General features: G+C 47.9%; 1 protein-coding gene across 1 annotated transcript in view; it reads right to left on the bottom strand.

Annotated features, from left to right (window-relative positions):
* Window positions 1–20,990, bottom strand: part of LOC135824838 (ubiquitin-like modifier-activating enzyme 6) — a 53,179-nt gene that overhangs the window by 9,480 nt on the left and 22,709 nt on the right. The window contains exons 20-30 of the mRNA XM_065337561.1: window positions 19,686–19,791; window positions 19,246–19,312; window positions 18,806–18,844; window positions 18,078–18,167; window positions 9,475–9,555; window positions 9,026–9,154; window positions 6,123–6,174; window positions 5,386–5,449; window positions 4,029–4,098; window positions 2,967–3,038; window positions 2,573–2,690 (exon numbers count right to left, since the gene is read on the bottom strand). Coding sequence (XP_065193633.1) covers window positions 2,573–2,690; window positions 2,967–3,038; window positions 4,029–4,098; window positions 5,386–5,449; window positions 6,123–6,174; window positions 9,026–9,154; window positions 9,475–9,555; window positions 18,078–18,167; window positions 18,806–18,844; window positions 19,246–19,312; window positions 19,686–19,791 — 888 coding nt within the window. The remainder of the gene's footprint in view (window positions 1–2,572; window positions 2,691–2,966; window positions 3,039–4,028; window positions 4,099–5,385; window positions 5,450–6,122; window positions 6,175–9,025; window positions 9,155–9,474; window positions 9,556–18,077; window positions 18,168–18,805; window positions 18,845–19,245; window positions 19,313–19,685; window positions 19,792–20,990) is intronic.

Below are 20,990 nucleotides of genomic sequence, written 5' to 3'. Positions count from 1 at the left end.
ATTTTATATATTTTTTTACTATGTGCCGTATTTTCTCTAATAATAGCGCAGTCTCTAATAGTAGCGCAGGGCGCTGGTTGATTGAAAAAATAAAGGCGCAGTCTCTAATAGTAGCGCGGGTCACAATTTGAATACAGTCAACTTCGCTTATAACGACACTCGGCGGGGCATCAAGAAAGTGTCCTTATTCGCGAAGTGTCGTTAGACCCGAAGCCTCTTTATATGTATTACAGTTGGAAGGGACTTTGCTCTGGGCATGGAAATGCTGTCGTTATTCGCGAATTGTCGTTATATCCGCAGTCGTTATTAGCGAAGTTGACTGTATGCAACAAGTATATTGACTGCATATAAAACAGCAGTACAACATGCCAAGAACATTATTCGTAAGGTTTTCGGTCTACTGCTTCCTTCCTGGCGCGAATGCTATTGTGAAAAATCTGTTTTGACAATATTCCTGAGTTTAGGGTTGAAAAATCGGTCTTGATATGGTCAGTTTATGCCTGTATAGACTGGAGTTGGCTTGATAGTTGACAGTTGAAAAAATAAGAGCCCAGTCTCTAATAGTAGCGCGGGTAGAGCTGTCACTGAAAAAATAAGAACCCCGGGCTCTTATTAGAGAAAATACGGTATGTACTATGTATGTATGCATTGCATGCTGACCATTTTTTACAGTGCTTCCGATAATTTTTTTAGTTTTTTTTAATCCTTATCCGACCGGCCAGTCAAAATTCGACAACTATCCGTCGATGACTTTAACAAGCTATAACTCACTTATTTTTAATCGAATCTGCACCATTTTGGTCTCAAAAGAAGCTAGAAAGACCCGCCATTCATTTGCAAAAACCCGGAGTGTGATAGAATGTTCCAAAGAGAAGTTATAAGTCTCTGAATGAGGGCTGTTTTCACACCGCGTACAAAACACGTTTCCAAAAGGTGTAACTTTGGCAATGATTATATTGCCCTCTTAAAACTTTGCCTGGGGGCTTCCCTGATGGTATATTCAAAATGTGTTAGCATGAAAGTACAAAATTAGGTCTACAAATAGTCCACATGTCGATGAGCCGTGCTTCTCTTAAAAAATGGAAGTGGAGATGGATTTTTGTTCCTCTCGCAAATGAAGGCTAGAAACTGTTTCTAGAGAACTCTTCATGGCTCAAGCTTTCCAAAAAGCCCAAGATTGCCCATATCACCCAAGGGAAACTAAAGCTATCAACAAAATGAGCCGCGGCATCTCGCTGGGACTGAGAATTTGTCCACTTTGACGGTCGGAAAAGGGTTAAAGAGAACATGTACAGTAAAACCTGTAACTAACGACCACCCCTTGGGACCAGAGAAAGCGGTCTTTAGTGGCAGGTGGTCCTTAGTTAGAGGTTTGCACCGCACAACCATGTATGGATGTGAGACCGTCTGTACCCGGCAAAGCGGTCTGTAGTAGCAGGCTGGTCGCTAGTCACGGTGGTCTGTAGTAGCAGGCTGGTCGCTAGTCACGGTGGTCTGTAGTACCAGGCTGGTCGCTAGTCACGGTGGTCTGTAGTACCAGGCTGGTCGCTAGTCACGGTGGTCTGTAGTACCAGGCTGGTCGCTAGTCACGGTGGCCTGTAGTACCAGGCTGGTCGCTAGTCACGGTGGTCTGTAGTACCAGGCTGGTCGCTAGTCACGGTGGTCTGTAGTAGCAGGCTGGTCGCTAGTCACGGTGGTCTGTAGTAGCAGGCTGGTCGCTAGTCACGGTGGTCTGTAGTAGCAGGCTGGTCGCTAGTCACGGTGGTCTGTAGTTACAGGTTTCACTGTACATGTACACGTATGCGGTTTACCAGTACAATTTTCGTATTTTGGCCAACAACGGCCCTAAGACTCACATCAGGGAGTCGTACAAGCCCGGGTTTGTGTGACTCCCTGTCACAGATCTACTTACACGATCAGTATTGTACATGTACATGAACTGTTCAAAAAAATGACTTCGGCTCGATTTTGGTGCGGGAGGGCCCGGGAATCTCTATTTTGTTTGGTCTCGCCTTATGAACATACACAAATAGAGATTGGCAAAGACGTTTCTATCAGTTCGAACAGCACACAGGACGACCTAGGTAAAAACAAAGCATAGCGAGGACTTCTGGGCTTCCAAGCCCTCTCGTTTCCAGTCAAAATGACTCTGGATAAGAGGACCAGCTGTACACGGGGACCACAATTGTAAGGTCTTTTGAGCAGTGGTCGGCTTAGACAGGTTTCACTGTACAGTCAAACGTGTTTAGGACCAACGCCAAGGGGCCGGTGGTATTTGTTTGCAATAACGGAAGTTCTTTTTATCCATATTTTATACCCAGTGAATACACAGTGTTTTCTGCAATAAAGTTATGAACACTAGTTCTTCTAAAGCGAAAGTTTGTCTTATCGGTGCTCTTCTTAACGAGGTTTCGCTGTATAATCACTACGGAGATTTGCCAAGAATAGACGTAAACAGTGGACATACTGCAAGTATCACACACTAGCTGCGAAGTGCGCTTCAAATGAGCAAGAATTCAAGTCTGAGTAACTTCATACGTAGCTATATGCACTGTCCTCCACTATCACATACCCGGCTTGATATCGACTTTGCGCAGAAAGCTGGCCAAGTTAGATGTAGATTTCTCAATTGCATCTTCAGTCACATCGGTCTCGGCAGGAGCAGCAGCCTTCTCATCGGTCTCGATTTTCTGATCAGAAAGCACAGCATAGGCAGTACAGGTAGTACACAGTGGTTTAACACATCATATCATTCTCCCACCTCAACACACCACACCATACTACCTTAAGCAAACCTGCAAACAAGGGGAGCTTGATGCCTCGGATAGGATCTCAGTTGTACGCCATTACAAACTGAGCAATCATTGATTGAGGTTCTGTAGACTGTGAGAAGATCACATAAGGTTAGAATTTGCCCAGCCTGTACTGGCTGTGATTTGCACTCTAGTCATCATCAAGCATCTTACCTTTCCAGAGGGACGGAATTCTGGGACAGACACTTCTTTGAGCAACGAGTGCAGACTAGCGGACTCCAAGTCCTTTGAACAGCAAAACACAACACATGCAACACATTACCATACACACTACAAACAATGCTCTGAGTTCCGAACAAAAGGAAACGATCGTCACAGTTCAAATTCGCGCTGCTATTCACTTCACTTCAAATACTTGAAGTACATATTTATCCTTTGATGTTTCAGACTGAATCTATGACATAACAACGTCGCTGTAGAGTAAGCCAGGGCAGGGAATGGACAGGGCGGGCAGGGCAGGGCAGGGCGGGCAGGGCGAGCAGGGTAGGGAATGGGCAGGGCAGGCAATAAGCATGTGCCATTAGTAATCACCTCACACCTACACCTACATGCAGATGTAGAGGTAACTGGGCAAAATGATAATTAGAATACATGTGCACGTGGCTAATCACACCTGCCGGTACCTTTCAGAGACTGTAGTAGTCTAAGCTAAGAGATACACATATGATGCCAATCCACAAACGTATAGGTGGCTCAGGTGCAACAGTGAAGAATGAGGAGCATGAATGTGTGTAAGCTATTGGCCCAAGAACATATGATCCGACCTAAGCTCAGGGACACATGGATCTGACCTAAGCGCAACAAGTACCGTACTGGCAATATATATGGTCGCAGTGAGGCCATGAAGCGTTACATTGGCACATGTTTACCGCACGCAGGGCGTTACATGCAAAGTCGCACAGGAGCCGTTACACAGGTTTCTATATTGCCGCAGTCCTTTTTTTGCTATTGCAGGACTTCCTGCTGCGTCCAGTTTTGAACTTTTCACCACGCGGTACACGTGCTTTCACAGTTTTCAGCCTTTTTTGCAATGAAAAGATCGCCGCACCCCGCCGGACGCGCGTTACGAACGCAACGAAAATTTGTCGCACTAGCCTGGTCGCGCGTTACGCCGCACCCCTGCGTTACGCGTTACGCGGCAACATATATTGCCAGTACGGTACTGTACAATAGTAGAGATTTACGTTGAACTTGAATCATGCCACCATCCCTCACCTCTGTCGAGTAGCTGACTGCACAAACGTTGGCCCGCAAGCATGCGTAGCTGGTGACAAACTGCATATGCCTGTTACAAAAGCACAATCATGCACACAAATAATTGAAATAGTATTGGCACTCCAGCAAAGTACGCTTCATTAAGCCTGGTGTAAATTTGTGCCTCTGAAAATGCTTTTCATTGTAAAAAGGTTTGGCCCCATCCCTTTGTGCTGTGCAGGTAGGAGAAACTCTGCGGATTACGATACACACTGACACATGCATTGCATGTACATGATAGCTGTTACATGCCTAATCTCAAAGTGAGAGTTCCGTCCACAGCTTCTGTATGCTCAACATCAGAGATGGAGCAGTGGCAAGAAGTGATCAAGCAACAAGCAGATGAAACCGTCTGCTGAGTGCGGAAGCATACAATTCAGAAGAGTATTTTCCTTGCCCGATGCTTGGCAACTAGTAACTACTGGCATCAACATACTCAACGTACAATGCTCATGGGAGACTCTGGGCAGATACACATGTTGGAATACCTGATTTGAGAACAAGAAAAGGACGATTTTTATTTGCGCACGGTGCTGTGTGAGCTATACGAGATTCAATCTGATCGAAAGCGTAAGACTGTGGTGGTGGTGGTGGTGGTGGTGGTGGTGGTGGTGGTGGTGGTGGTGGTGGTGGTGGTGGTGGTGGTGGTGGTGGTGGTGGTGGTGGTGGTGATGATGATGGTGGTGGTAGTGGTGGTGGTGGTGGTGGTGGTGGTGGCGGCGGCGGTGGTGATGATGGTTGTGGTGGTGGTGGTGATGGTGGTGGTGGTGGTGGTGATGGTGGTGGTGGTGGTGGTGGTGATGGTGATGATGGTGGTGGTGGTGGTTGTGGTTGTGGTGGTGGTGGTGGTGGTGGTGGTGGTGGTGGTGGTGGTGGTGGTGGTGGTGGTGGTGGTGGTGGTGGTGGTGGTGGTGGTGGTGGTGGTGGTGGTGGTGGTGGTGGTGGTGGTGGAGATGTTCTGCACCCATGTTGGAAACACTATAATAGCCGGAATAGGCAGATATAACATATAAACCAACAGCTGGAACCTGTAACATTTGTTCACACTCCATTCGTAACTTAGAATACAAGCTGAAGCAAACCAGTTTTGCTTTTTGCATACAACTCCCTTTAGGAACACAGGGTCAAAAAAGCACACATCAAAAGGGCAAAGTCCCGGGGGCAACTTGGACAATTCTGCCATCACGTCAAAATCGGCGGAATACGATTCTGGGATACTGAGAGCAGGACGGTGTGCAGCCAGCACTTGTGTCATGCTAGAGCAGCACGGACTTATTAGGAAAGACAACAACAACAACAACAACACATGCTCACTTACAGTTCATTCTCTACATCAAAGTTGAGTGGAGTTGGTGGGCGCTTCGGAGACTGCCAGAATAGAGCTGATGGCAATGAAGAGGACAGGTGGGCGCACAGATAACATGTGACAAATGTGTACCGTGCATGGGCACACAGGTATACTGTGCATGCAGTGTTACATGAAATAGACGCTGGCGTGTCTAAAACCTTTGTTTCCAGCCGGGCAAGCCCTTTTAAGAACTTGCAGCAAACACGTTTGGGCGATTTTCTAGCTGGGATGTTCTTCGATTCCGTAGGGGCTACACAACCTCAGCAATGGGGCAGGCACATACGAGTACAGGAGATGCACTGGACATTCGGGGGTTGCTATACATCGACACTGGGTAGACACATACAAGAGTGAGCCATATTATTTGTAGATGTACTCAATGGTTCGGGGTTGTAATACCTCAGAACAAAGTCCACACACACACAAGACCCTACCCTATTTGCATCATTCACTACTGCTACATTTTAGGATCATTTTCCAAGCGTTATCACTTTAAAAAAAGTGATAACGCTTGGAAATGATCCTTGCGTTTGCCATATCTAGCATGTGGTAAGAATCTCCCAAGGTTATATAATTATAGGCGTACACAGTGTAGAAGACGTCCTAGTAGGGAGGAACGTGAAAGAAAAAGATCCGCTTTCTTGTTTGCTACTAGAACACATTCATAAAGTGCCTTATTGAAGTTTAACTTTCAAAGCTAGACTCACTTCCATCTGTCATAGTTGTGTCCAGAGGAAATGCGGACAGCAGGTCTCTAGGCTGTAACACAGGGGAAGATGGAGAAGTACAACATTGTAGTCTCATACAAAGGCAATACTACGCTTACGCCAAAGGAGTGCAACCAACGGGTAGCTGCCATAACTCATTTTTCTTCAGAACTTCGTTGTTCATGATGTGACCAACTCTGGTTATGCATTCACATTGTGAGGTTGAGCACGTTGAGTGCGGCTTGGTAAGTAGCCAGGTGCATTACATAACGGAAAACGATGGACTTCTGAAAATGTTGTGATGAAGGTTGAAGAGGAGTTACATACTCTGGGAAGCTCTCTTTGTATCCGAGAATGGATCAACCAAAGCTGTTTCACCTTGACTACTCGATGGAGAACATCCATCATGCTGCCAAGTGACAGAACATACAAGTTCAGAAGTTCAGACTGGTGGAGATGACCGAGAAACTGATCAAGCGAATGCGCTGGAAAGCGCTCTTCTTTTTAAGGGCGGCCTAGAGCATCGCCAGGATGCAGACAACCACCACAGATTTAAGACGAGAAAGTGCCCATTACGGGTGGAAGACATGAACAAGTTTGAGGCTGAACTGTGGTCCACGGTGGACACCGTGAAGTTCCACAGAGTGAGCAATGAACTCCAGAGCAGACTTAAAGGGGAAGTTAAGGCAAAAATTAAAATTTCACCAGTTGTAGTCTTCGGGGTGCCGAGTCGAATGGTCGTGGTCCGAGGAAGCTGAGACGCTCCCTTCCTACTTGAAACCCAATCGAACTCGCGCACTTCCACCGAAACTGGGTGACTGCGCCCTACTAGATGGGGATTTGTATGCAAAATGTCACTAAAAGCGCCATTTCGTTCTTATAAAAGCATGGATGACCGCGATTGGCCCATATGTTGTAGTCTTTTGGACGCTGAGTCGATTGGTTTTGGTCCGAAAAGGCTGCGATGCAGCGTTCCTCCTTTATTCCCAATCGAACATGGTTGAACAAGCGGTCACGTGCTCCTGCGTACACCAGTCACCTGGTCACCGTGCCTGCAGGGTACAACTTACTAGCCTGTTTGACCTTTTTTGGGTGCAGTCCTGTCACTCGAGTTGAACCTTGGTGTGAAAGTTGTCGCCTGCAGGCGTGGTGACCAGGTGATTTGGGCACCCAGGAGCACGTGACCTCTTGTTCAACCACGTTTGATTGGGAATAAAGACAAACAAACAACAAACTATTGAATGATAACGTAACGAAACACTACACGCATGCTTCAGACCACGCCTGTGGGGAAATCAACAAAGAGGCAAATGAGATTGCGGAAAACCTCCATATTGCAGACAGAAGCGAAGTATTGGTGCAGAAGGATGCCTAGGTGACATTGAAAGACCATAAGGAAATTTCCAGCAGAGCCTACAATGCCGACTGATAAATCCCTCCAAAAGTGAAATCGGCAGATAGCAAAACGATACTGTCGCGACTTGTCCGAGATGTAAGGAACGTGTTGTCAATCAACTCATGACATAGCGGCAGTAATTGACTGGTTTCAAGCTATAGAGAGGAAGCTGAAATGTACATTTGTCTGTTTCAATCCTGTAGAATATTATCCGTCTACTTCAGAAGGTCTTCTCCTGCACACTATCGCAATTGCCGAGCAACATGCCAGTATTAGCAAGCAAGAAAGGCGCATCCTCTGTGCCTAAGAGAGAAGCTAGAGATCCTGCACGAGGACACGCTTGTCAATATCAACAAAAGATCGTAGCTAGTCAGCAAGTGCAGGCATGACAATAAGTACTACCGGTAGCTTTCAAAATTCTCGCCACCAGCCATCACATCAACTTTTCAGTGTTCACGCCACACACGTGAGGTGCTGTTTATAATCATCCCACTGCCTTTCCCTTCACCTCCCTCAAAAGACCATGTGGACGCATGCGCCTAAGCCTAAAGTATATTCTGCTTGCGCCTCTTACTACATCACCCCACCCAACTCAGACACATGCATACCTGGTACCACACTATTGGCCCATACCATTCACTCACGCTATGATCCAAGCTTGCTGCAGCCTGTATCAATCACATCTTCGGAAAATTGTAGTCAAGTTGCTGTCTGATGATGGGTAAAACCGTGAAACCCAGTTTACAGCAGAAACGCTTTGATTCATTATTTCAAGTGAGTTTACTCTGGGGAGTTATGGATGCTAATGTGATGTGATTACACATACGGACATTGGCTGTGGCAAGCAAAACAATACAGCATGGCGTCCACTACACCTGTGCAATACAAGACTGGATACGTTGCAATATTTTTTTAAGAAACAAGGTGTGCACACTCAGGGTAATGGACTGGCCAAGCTCTCCCCAATGCTCGGTGTAGGTGGCAGAATTCTCATCACGAAACATATTACTCAAGCTGACTAATACGCCTGCACACAAAGTTGCCCCGGGTGAAGTTGAACACAGGAATAGACTGGTTGAGTAGTGCACTTAGTCGATCCCACTATCTGAGTTTGATTGTTAGATTTAAAAAAGTTGACGTATTACCAGGTATATACGCTTGCTTACTATTATACAGTAAAACCTGGTGTAAGCGACCTCTCGTTTTAGCAACCACCTGCTCTTAACGACCGTTTTCCATGCACAGACAGTTCTACACAGACACTGTGGGAGCTGGTTCTAAAGACCACCTCGCTTTAACGACCGCTTTTCCTTGCACCGTGGGGCGGTCGCTTAGACCAGGTTTTACTGTATATAAAAGCTAAGAAAATACGGTGCTCCAGTCAGCTCACACATTCGTACGATTATTCTGTCCAGCTGAAACCCTGATTTACTTGCTCCGGTAAATTAGATTCAGCAGTCATAGTTAGAGTGTGATGAGAGAAGGAACACACAACTGATGTAGTTACCTGATGGTTGAAGAGTTTTTCAAACTTGATCCTTGCCTGAGCTGCACACTGTGACCATGTAGATGGTCGATTACACAATAACCTTGTGGCAGGCAGTGCGTTCTCAGGAATAGAGTTGTTTAGCAGCACCTACAATACCAACAACCACACCCGTGTGTGCACATACACACATGTAATGCACACATATGCACACCCACCCACCCACGCACGCAGACATGCACGCACGCACACGCGCGCACGCACACACACACACATACACACACATACATATGCACAAACACACACAAACACACACATATGCACAAACACACAAACACACACACACACACACACACACACACACACACACACACACACACACTTGGAAATGCAAGCGGCATAAGACTACATATCACAAGCTGTAGTAGCTAAGACTCGGAAATCTCCATGATACAAGAAAAGTATCTCACCTTCAGCACGTCGTCTGGTGATTTGTTCACTTGCCAGAAGCGACTGAACATGCCAGGCTTCTGTGTGAATGCTGTCTCAAACTAGATGAGCACAACATAGGACAGGGAAGAGAAACATGCTTTAGTCACACAGCGTCCTTAAGGGCCCATCCATAAATACCAATGCTTTTAACTAACATAAAAACCTGTGCTCATTGGTGGTGGGTCACCACCAGTTTCGTTAAAACAAATCAATGACAGTAATTGTGTACTCGGGTCTCAGTCATGTTTTCCGCTTCAGAGGGTAGGTGGTTGTGGGTCGTAATTTAACTTTTTAGCTCCGTGAAAACAATCGATAATGCCGGATGGCCCCTAAGAAAAGACCCAGCCACTACAAACTCGTGGAAAAAGCTCCAGCAACCATCATGTCCTGTGAGGCAAATCAGGTGAATTCTTACAGAGCAGCTCATGTCTATTCCCATACAGAAGGAGGAGGAGGAGGAGGAGGAGGAGGAGGAGGAGGAGGAGGAGGAGGAGGAGGAGGAGGAGGAGGAGGAGGAGGAGGAGGAGGAGGAGGAGGAGGAGGAGGAGGAAGCGATAGCATTTTCTATGAAGCCATCTGTCCTAGCAAACCACTTCTTGTCAGCTGACATTCATTTAAAATGTAGAGGTATGCAAGAATTGTAAAAGTACCATCAACACAGCACTCTGCGGCACCAGGAAGACAAGCGAAACCGCTAGGGCACGGTTGCAGTAAAGCCTGAGTTAGGCCAAGTAAAAATAATTGATTGTTGATCGTCAGCGCCCGCCCCGATTTTTCAGTCCGTCCCGGGATTAATTTTATTTTTTATTTTCGTGATCAACGATAGAAAACTCGTGTGTTTAGCGAAACGCGAACCTTTTTTAGCAGTACGCGCGTACGCGAGCTCTCATGTACAGCTTCAACGTGCTTTTACCGTAGCGACATCACGCAGTGCAGTGTGATTCCAGTGTACTTGTGTGAAATCTGGCAACTACAATACATGGCACTGTAGTCTGTACAGTGTACCACCTGATATCTACGCCTGCATTCATGGAAACTGCGCAGCCACCGCGTACCGCGTCCAAAACTGTTGTTGTTCGATGAACCCGTACTCATGCGCTTGAAAGGGTCTGCACTGTGAAGAAAAGTCGCACGCACGCCGCCGCTTGCCCTACCTTTCGCCGACATTCTTCGAGTGTAATTACTAATTTGTCTTTGTGAAGTCTGAAAGAGTTCCTTGACAACTTTTAGTTCCTTTGTTGGTTTCGGACAGTGGAACTTCAGAAGGATGCCGTTCGTGATCACCCAGATTCGTCATGGTGCGAAAGTTTTGAAGTGGTGGTATGGCATTGTTGTGCGTGACAATGCCACATTGAGTGATGTTTTCACTGAGTTTAGCGCTGGGAAGCTGGACGGTGAGAGCCCTATCTCCGACGACATTCGCTCTTCACCAGACAGGCAGTGAACTGTTCCGCTGGACGAAATAAATCGAACCCGGTGAAAGTCAGTCCGAGTTCACCCGTGAGCGAAGTTGTCAGCTGCTTGGGCCAGTACCTGGATTGCTGCTGTTCTGTCGAGTCTGCTGGTACATCGACTGGTGGGACTGAAGGCTGTGTGTGAAGCGAAGTCGTGCGCCTTCGCTCTCCTCATGAACGCCGCCGCTTCGTCATGTCTCCGACCCCAGAAATGGGAGCGAAGAAAGCAGAGCTGAAGAACGCAATGCTGGCGTTTCTAGAGAAGAATCAATTGGAGTGGGAGCATACGTTCGTGAATTCTTGCGGAATCAATTTCGTTGGGACTCTGGCTGACTGCCAGTGGTATATCGACGGCAATCACGAAACGTTGGCGGCACGCAGCTGTCCTGTACCGGCGATGTTCTCTGAATTTGTTGGATTCAATCGCCCTGAGCTGCGTAAGAAGAGGAAGCGCAACCACACAAATCTCAAAGCACCAGAGCTGGCTGCACTGTCCTCATCTCTGTTTTTCCTGAGTGGCAGCTCATACCTGAAACGGGAAAACTGGAGGAACGTCAAAGAGGCGCTATTGCGCCTTGCGGACAATTTGAGGAAGTACAGTGAATACTTGGGCGAGCACCTGGAGGCAAGAACAAAAAGTGACCTGAAGCCTTCCTGTGTCAGGACTGATGTGGATGAACTGCGGATCCTGACTCCAGTGCTAGTACCCAAACCAACAGTGGCTGCAAGGTACCGAAGCTTTCGGGATGCGCTGAGTCACAGCAGCTTGTGGGAGCCAGTACACCTGGAGGACCACTGTCCCGTGGAAGACAGGAAGAAGAAATATGAGTACATCCAGCAAGTGGTGGTACCCATGAAATGTATGCTGTATGAGTATACCGGTAGCAGAGTGCACAGCACATTTGTATGGAAAATCCCAGTGGACATCAGCGACTCGAAGCTTGTACTGGTTGTAATGGCTGATCTTGTTTCCAAAATACTTCGGACAAGTTGATCAAATGCCAAGGCATGCTGAAACCTAAATTCTCGTCATTTCAATGTATGAGTTCAATGTGTGTGTGTGTGTGTGTGTGTGTGTGTGTGTGTGGCCTACCTAGGAGTAGGTTGCACTTTTTGTAGCTCTTCCTTCTGGTGTTTTTTCATTGCAAGTCCCCGCTCAGGGGCGACTCTGGGGTAGTCCAGGGTCGTCCCCGGCCATCACTCGCCATACCGAGAGTGTAGTTTTGAAGCGAGCGGTGAAATCCACGACGTAGACTCCTTAAATCCCAGTGGACATCAGCGACTCGAAGCTTGTACTGGTTGTAATGGCTGATCTTGTTTCCAAAATACTTCGGACAAGTTGATCAAATGCCAAGGCATGCTGAAACCTAAATTCTCGTCATTTCAATGTATGAGTTCAATGTGTGTGTGTGTGTGTGTGTGTGTGTGTGTGTGTGTGTGTGTGTGTGTGTGTGTGTGTGTGTGTGTGTGTGTGTGTGTGTGTGTGTGTGTGTGTGTGTGTGTGTGTGTGTGTGTGGCCTACCTAGGAGTAGGTTGCACTTTTTGTAGCTCTTCCTTCTGGTGTTTTTTCATTGCAAGTCCCCGCTCAGGGGCGACTCTGGGGTAGTCCAGGGTCGTCCCCGGCCATCACTCGCCATACCGAGAGTGTAGTTTTGAAGCGAGCGGTGAAATCCACGACGTAGACTCCTTGGTGAATTTTTGTTGTCACCACTCTACGTTTGTGTCGCCGTTCGTTGTGCGCTGTGGGTTGGCTACCCCTCGCACTTTGCTCTAGCTTTAGCCCTTTGTCCAATGACTAGAAGAGATTCGAGAAGAAGAGAGAGTAGACAGAGAAGGCAGATAAAGTTTGGTAGTTGGAATGTCCGAACATTACTGAATGTTGATGGACCTGTTGAAACTGCCGCCGTGTCGCGTCGTGTCAAGGAAAATCGGAAAGTGGATCTTGTCGTGCGTCAACTCAAGGAACACGATGTCGAAGTCGGTGGTTTGCAAGAGACCAAATGGTTTGGATCAGCGGAGTATTCGGTGGACAATGCTGTTGTTCTTTCCTCGGGGCGTCCATCCCCAGGAGCGTCTTCTTCAAATTCAAATTTTGAAAATATTCAAAATTCTCAGCGTGGTGCTCAGCGTGGAGAAGGAGTCGCTGTTGTCCTTCGAGGGCGAGGTGCTGATGCATGGGATGCAGGAGGTCGACAGTGGACGGCTAAGTCGTCGCGTTTAGTGTCAGCTCGTCTTCGTTTCGTACATAGTCCAACTAAATGTTCGTGGATGACAGTCATAGTGTGTTATGCACCGACGTTCCGTTCTGCTCGTTCAGTGAAGAGTGAATTTTTCAATGATTTGGAGGATTTGCTCTGCACTGTACACCCTACTGATGATCTAGTACTACTTGGTGACTTCAATGCTCGGGTAGGATCAGCTCTATGCCCTGCACCTGATGATCCCTGGTCAGCTGTTCGTGGTCCGCATGGCTCTGGACAACTAAACGAGGCTGGTAGAGAACTGTTGTCATTTCTTGCTATGCATAACCTGGTCATCACCAACTCATGGTTCAGAAAGCGCGACATTCACCAGCAAACTTGGCAACACCCCCGTACAAAAACATGGCATTGTATTGACTATGTAATTGTGCGACGACGTCAGCTTTCAAACTGCAGAGATTGTCATGTCATCCGCAGCGCTGAGTGTTCAACTGACCATCGATTGGTTTGTCTAGCGTACATGCTAAGTCTCGGTGTGTCCAGGCGCCGTAGACCCGCTAACAAGAAGACTGCTGGTCGGTATAATGTTAGCGCGATGACCAAGGTGCCGGGTGCTGATGCCACTGATCATGAAGTTGCTGATTGTTTGCGTGCAGAATACGCTGCTAATGTTGCCACTGGTCTTGACGGATGGGCAGACTGCAGTGCTGTGGAGGACCAGTGGGTGAAGTTGAAGTGTGCCGTCACTGAAGCTGCCGATGCTACTCTTGGCCGGCAAGGTCGTCGACAGCCAGACTGGTTTGCTGCAAATGCAGGGCATCTTGATACTCTACTCACACGCCGGAACAAGTTATACAGCAAGTGGTTGCAGTCAAAGACTCACGTCGATCTGTGTGCGTTCAAAATGGCCCGCGGCCATGCTCGGGCTGCAGTGCGTGCCGCGAAGCGAAAGTGGCTGCAGTCACAGGCAGACCTGGCTCAGCATGGGCGTTTCAGTGGGCAGAAAGTTTGGTCAGCAATCTCAGCCATGAAGAAGTGCTACGACGGTCTGCAGCCTGTTCCATGTCGCAGCATGCGGAAGAGTGATGGGAGTGTGTGCAGCTCTCTTGATGAGGAACGCGATTGCTGGCAACACCATTTTCAATGTTTGCTGAACGTACCAAGTTCATTCAACCCTGCAATATTTGACTCAATCACGCAGCGTGACATCGATCGCTCATTGTGGCAACCGTCACCAACATCGGCGGAACTTGTTGTGGCATTGCGGCACATGGCTAACGGCAAAGCGGCTGGAGGTTCCGGAATTGTTGCTGAGTTGCTTAAAGCTGCGTTCGGCACCATATGCCCCTATCTCATCGACCTGTTGAACTCAATCTGGACTAGTGGCACTGTACCTGCTGAGTGGCGTAACGCAGTCCTTGTACCAATTCCGAAGAAGGGAGACCTTTCCAGGTTTGATAACTGGAGGGGAATATCGCTGCTTGATGTTGTAGGGAAACTGGTGGGCCGTGTCCTGCAATCCCGTCTTCAGAGGCTTGCTGAGAAGGTGCTGCCGGAATCGCAGTGCGGTTTTCGCCGTGGACGATCCTGCACGGATGGAACTTTTTGTATACGCCAACTAGTAGAGAAGTTTTATGAGCATCGTCAGAAGGGCTACCTCGTTTTCGTGGATTTACGAAAAGCGTATGATTCCGTGCCGCGCCCTGCTCTCGCTGCATGCCTCCTCAAGCTGGGCGTACCTGAGGAACTCACAGAGCTAATCCTGCAGTTCCATTGCGGCATGGAAGCAGAGGTGCGTGTTGGTGCTGAAGTCAGTGGCTCGTTTCCTGTTGAAAATGGTTTGCGCCAGGGATGCACCATGGCTCCGGTTTTGTTCAATCTCTTCTTTGGTGTTGTTATGTGCTGGAGAGATGCGATGCGTCAGGCCAGCACTGATTCTGGTATATCACTGTCCTACAACATCAATGGTCAGCTTTACTCCCGTGCTAAGGGTACCCTTCAAGTGCAACTCCACGACTTTGAATTTGCAGATGATGCCGTTTTGTTGTCAATGAGTCGGGCTGAGGCTGAGCAGTCACTTCAGACTTTTCATCGTGTTGCATCCTCGTTTGGTTTGTCCGTCAGTTCGTCGAAAACACAATTCATGGTAGTTGGTGTTGGTATTTCCCTGGAGGACAGGATGCCGATGGACATGGGTGGCGACAGCATTTCGTATGTTGAATCGTTTGTGTACTTGGGCTCCCTCATCACGCCAGACACCCGATCCTCACCTGACATCCAGCGACGGATTGCCAATGCGGCAAAGGCGTTTGGCTGCCTCCTACCAGTGTTCCGGGATACCAGCTTGACGGTGGCAACAAAGCGTCATTTGTACACAGCCTGTGTTCTGTCGGTTTTACTCTACGGTGCTGAGTCATGGGCTCCGCTTCGGCACGACTTGGATCTGCTGGACAACTTTCACCACCGGTGCATTCGCTCCATCTTATGTGTATCTCGGCGTCAGCAATGGGAGGAGAAAATCTCATCGGCAACGCTCCGTGCGCGCTGGGGTGACACTACACCGGTGTCAGACCTTGTTCGGCGTCGGCGGTTGGAATGGCTCGGGCACGTCGCGCGCATGCCTGCAGACCGTGCTCCCGTCCAGATTTTGTTTGGAAGGTTGAGTGGTCGTCGCCCTCCTTGTGGTCCCCGGCGGCGCTGGAAAGACGTTGTCCAGAGAGACATGAAGGCAGCTGGCGTGGATTCCTGGTTTCAGAATGCCCAAGACCGGCAGAACTGGAGGATGTTCCTTGCTGAGCCACCACCGCACACAGATGATTCGCCACCTTTGCGCTGCTTGCTGTGTGCCAGAGACTTCCGCCGCCGTAACGACATGGCCCGACACAAGTGCATTGCCCAGCGGAAGTTGCCTGTGTCACAACAGAAGGGTGCCAGGCAATGTATGAAGTGCATGCGGTGGTTGAGGAGCGCTGGAGGACTGGCTGTGCATCGCTGTCCTGTGTCCACGGATGTCCCCACTGTATCCATTCGCCATGAATCTGACTCTTTTCGATGTGATGTTTGTCGCCGCTCTTTCCGCTCTCATTCTGGTTTGAGCCGTCATCACTGTGACCGTGCGAAACGGATGTCACGGGCAGCCAGGAACAACTGCCGTCATGAATGCGAGCATTGCGAAAGACGGTTCTCAAGGCCACAGGACTTGCAACGCCATGCCAAATATTGTTGACTTTGCGATTTCTCTCTCTTCTCTTCTCTCTTCTTGTCGTTGTCTCCCGCTTCTGGGAGCGGCGTGGCCCGATAGGGTAGCTGTACATAGTAGTAGTAGTAGTAGTAGTGTGTGTGTGTGTGTGTGTGTGTGTGTGTGTGTGTGTGTGTGTGTGTGCGGCACAATTGCGAGCGTGGCAAGCGACCAACAGCGAGGGGGCGTCTTGAGTTCAAGTTCTGCTGTGCGTGCGGCGAGAGATATCGCAGACAGCAGGATCTGCAGCGGCATGAGGCCGGATGTTCTGCCGCGACGCCGTGATGCTACTCCTTTGTTCCCCTCCTCATGAGGGCAGCTTAGCCGTTTAACGGCAGCTGTTTGTCAAGGTCAAGGTCAAGGTGTGTGCGTGCCCGCCGCATGGCAGCAGGAAACAGTATCACAGAGTCATCTGCACATGTTCAAAGTGTTTGGAGTGTGCCCAGGCAGACTGGTAGCAGTCACAAGCTCACAACCAACAGTGGTAGTACAGGGATGAATTTATCCTGTATCGCATCGCAGTTTGCTACGCAAAATCGATCTACTGCTACTCAAAAATCACAGTGACACGCAGAAAACTGCGATACATACATGTACAGCTAGCTTACGCCACAAATTAGATTTTGCATAGCAAAAACTGCTACGCAAAAACGTGACAGTAAATTCATCCCTGTAGTACACCCATAACCCCATAGATGTAATACATGCTACGATTTCAAGATGTCCGGTCGATGCATATATAAAAAAAAGTTATAAAATAAAAATAAAACCCTCCCGTCCGCTCCGATTTTTCGGAAAATTCTGACGATCAACCATCTTCTTCTTTTTTACTTGGCCTTAACATGAGAATTTTCAATCTGGGTTGAAAGTGTGTACATTGTACGTGTTCTTCATGAAGAGGGTGGACAGGAGGATCTTACTGATATGCAGACCACAAAAGTACATTTTCCTAATCCTATATGGTCATGTAATTACCGTATTATTTCCATTATAAGCCCAGCGCATATATTTTTTCAACCAGTCCAGACCCCCGGCTTATAATAGAGACTGGGCTTCTACAGGAGACTGGGCTTATAATTTTTCATCCACCTGGTACATGTACATAATCACTGCCTATTATTTTGCATTGTATCAGTAGCACAACGCTTCCCAGCACATACTGGAACTGCAGTTTTGTGTGTGTGTGTGTGTGTGTGTGTGTGTGTGTGTGTGTGTGTGTGTGTGTGTGTGTGTGTGTGTGTGTGTGTGTGTGTGTGTGTGTGTACACTGAGTGAGTCTGAATTTTAGATCTCGGGGATCACATACTTTACCACAGCAATCAGCATGTGGGTATGTGACACTTTGTGATGTCAAACATGCATGGACATGATCCATACAGGTCTACAATATAAGCCCTGCGCTTCTACTGGAGACTGCGCTTGTATATCTTCGAAGCCCTCTTGGAGTGCGCCTATAATAAAAGTTAGAGACTGGGCTTCTACAAGAGACTGCGCTTGTAATAGAGATAATACGGTACATATACTTTAGCAGGGAATTCTCTCTTGCACACTGCTGCACAATCCATGCACAAAACATGCACAGAAGTGCAAAAGTACACTTCGTTTCAATTTTGACCCTCCCTAAACCCCAATACCGGTACATGTGTTCATCAACTGAAAGCCAAAAGTAATATAGTAATAGAAACATACCTTATCTCTAGCCCACTGGATCGTGTGCTCGATACTAGCAGGGAAAGACTTCAACGTGCAGTATGGAACATCTTTGGATGGTGGATCAGCCTGAGGTGGACAAGCAATACAAATCACGCACATACACGGACACCCACCCACACACAATGACGACGACGACCAACACAATAATAACTGTATTGACCACTGGCCATCATGACAATCAACATTTGAACCAACGACAGCAACAGCAGCAACAGCACCAGCAACACCAGCAGCAGCACCAACACCACCACCACCAAAAGCAACAGCAGCAGTAGCAGCAACAGCAGCAGCAACAGCAGCAGCAGCAACAGCAGCAGCAACAGCAGGAACAACAGCAACAACGACAGCAACAACGACAGCAACAACAACAACGACAGCAACAACAACAGCAACAACAACAACAACAGCAACAACAACAGCAACAACAACAGCAACAACAACAGCAACAGCAGCAGCAGCAGCAGCAGCACCATCTTCAAATTTACTGCTGAAGACTGCTGAAGTCGCAACATCTTAGCTCGCATCCTTGAAATCCATGGGCTTAATGCAATGAAATCCAGGCTAATTTGTCTAGCCTTTTTTCTTCTTCTAGTTTTTACCTTTGACACTTCTATTGCACCAATCTAACTGGTGTATGATTATAGTACATTGAGGGTGTCAAACTAGCACACAGAGGGCACACAGAGGGCACACAGAGCACATACCTGACTGGAGTAGGACTCCGTCATGTGAGGAACAATGACCTGCAAGTCAAGCACACAGCCACACAGACATGCATACATGCACCCACACAGTACCTCAGCTCATCACAAGGTTTCGAAATACAGCAAAGTCACCAGTACATGCATCGGCAAGGAAAAGTCTGGAGGGCCTTGAGAAAGCATTTTTTTATATCCTTGTCATCTATTCCAAACAAGATAACCAAAGGCAATCACTGGATATAGTGGTTTCACATCTTTGTCATGACTGTGACCAAACTCGTGCAGAAAGTGATCATGGCATGTGGATAGGGGAACCAACATGGTCGACATCACGTGACCCGTAGATGCAGGTGTTGAGTGGAGTTGGAAGCAACATGGCTGCCCTGCATGGTCATGTGATAGATGTGCAGCAGCTGTATACAATACCAGTGCATGCTGCTTACCTGGATATGACCCTTGGCACCAAGAGTTCCACTTTCAAGCAGAGCTTTCGCATTCCCCACACAACGGCTGCAGGGGACAACACATCAGCACAACGAATGTGTTTTTCACCCTCTTCCAAATCACAAAAGAGTAACTTCATAACTACACACCCTTTTGAAATTAGGAAGAGGGCAATAAACAACATTTACCATGCCCAGGGCATTCCCACTTGTACAATGTAATTGAGGAAGTGCCCCTTGTTATGAAGTGTAATATCTTCAGCAGGTGTTACACTGTGCATTTTTTAAATTCAGATGGCATCAAGGGCTAAGGCACGTTCAATCAAGGCGCAGTTTCAGTGAGCTGTGCTAACCGCAAGCAGAGGGTGAAGACAGCGGCAAGCGCACGATCTCAGCAGGGGATATTTAAATATTTGAAAACCTTTTACAAATAGCTTTACCTATCCATGTAGCGTCGTGCTTCCACGTTGTCCAAAGCATTAACGCAGACATCTTGCCTTTGAAAGAAATCGTCTGGATAGTGTGTCTTCTCTGTTTGCGGGCCAACTGTCGCAAAAAAAAACAGAAATTAAGTGCAAGTACATGTACCTGTTGTAAATAATGAGAGGGGGGGGGGGGGGGGGGGGGTAGATGCCACCGTCCAACATCAACAGCGCCCAGTAGCAGTACTAACAAGCACTGGAGCAAGTACACATAGGTCAGTAAAGTCCTCACTAATGAAACATATGCGCTGCTACTCTGAGTTTCATGACCTTAGTCAATCATCAGGCAACACAACTAACTGAGGCAGGGGCTTACAGATCACTGCAAGATGTACTGGGCCAGAACTACAGCAAGCGCAAAATAGCGGGTGTGAAGTGAGAATTGCGGGCAGCTGCTGACGTGCTGAGCCGATGGCGGGAAGCAGTGGTGTGGATGCGGATAGCAGCGGTGTGGATTACACTTTGCGGTCCGACTGGTGATGTTCGCGAATGTCTAACGGGCAAGGTGGCAGGGGCACAAGCATAAGGTGCCAAGCATTCACACAATAGTAAATAGTATGGGCAAGTCAGCTGTGGTGTCAGTTCCAGTGGTCATTGGGCTGTGGTGTCCTGGTCACTGTCATGTCATTCCGCTCAAGCTGGAAAGTTGGTATTGGATAGAATGGCGGCAGTTTGCAATGATTCCGCTCCTCCTATTTAGCGCCTGTGTCTTTCTCAGCAGTGAAAGTCCGCGTTTTCTCAATGGTGCAGAGGGTACACCTTTTTGTTCGAGTATTGTGGGAGTTGGCAAATGCTGTAACCCCCACTCCACAACCCAGTCTGCAGAGTGTTATCCATACCACTGCTCCCCGCCATTGCCTAAGCACATCGGCAGGTGCCCTCAATTCTCACTTCACAGTTCACACCCACTATTTTTGCACTTGTTGTAGTTCTGGCCCAGTATATCTTGCGGTGATCTGTATGCCCTTGCCACAGTAAGTTTTGTTGCCTGATGATTGACTAAAGTCAAGAAACTCGGAGTAACAGTACCTATGGATTTTCATTAGAGAGGACCGTACTGGACTGTGAGTACATGAAAGCTATACTACACCATTCATTTCTTAAAAAACGCACATTGCTTGCCAACTAAAGCCTAGTTCACTTTCGACGCAACGCCGACGGTACGGGACGTAAGGGCTTGTCGGGAGGGCTGGGGTGAGCTGTAAAATCCTGTACGATTCGTACGACACGACATGCAGCAGTCCTTGCGACGTTCAACGTCGA

The sequence above is a fragment of the Sycon ciliatum genome, chromosome 1 (genome assembly GCF_964019385.1).
Source record: "Sycon ciliatum chromosome 1, ocSycCili1.1, whole genome shotgun sequence".
Lineage (NCBI taxonomy): Eukaryota > Metazoa > Porifera > Calcarea > Leucosolenida > Sycettidae > Sycon > Sycon ciliatum.
This window is presented reverse-complemented; position numbering and strand designations above follow the sequence as displayed.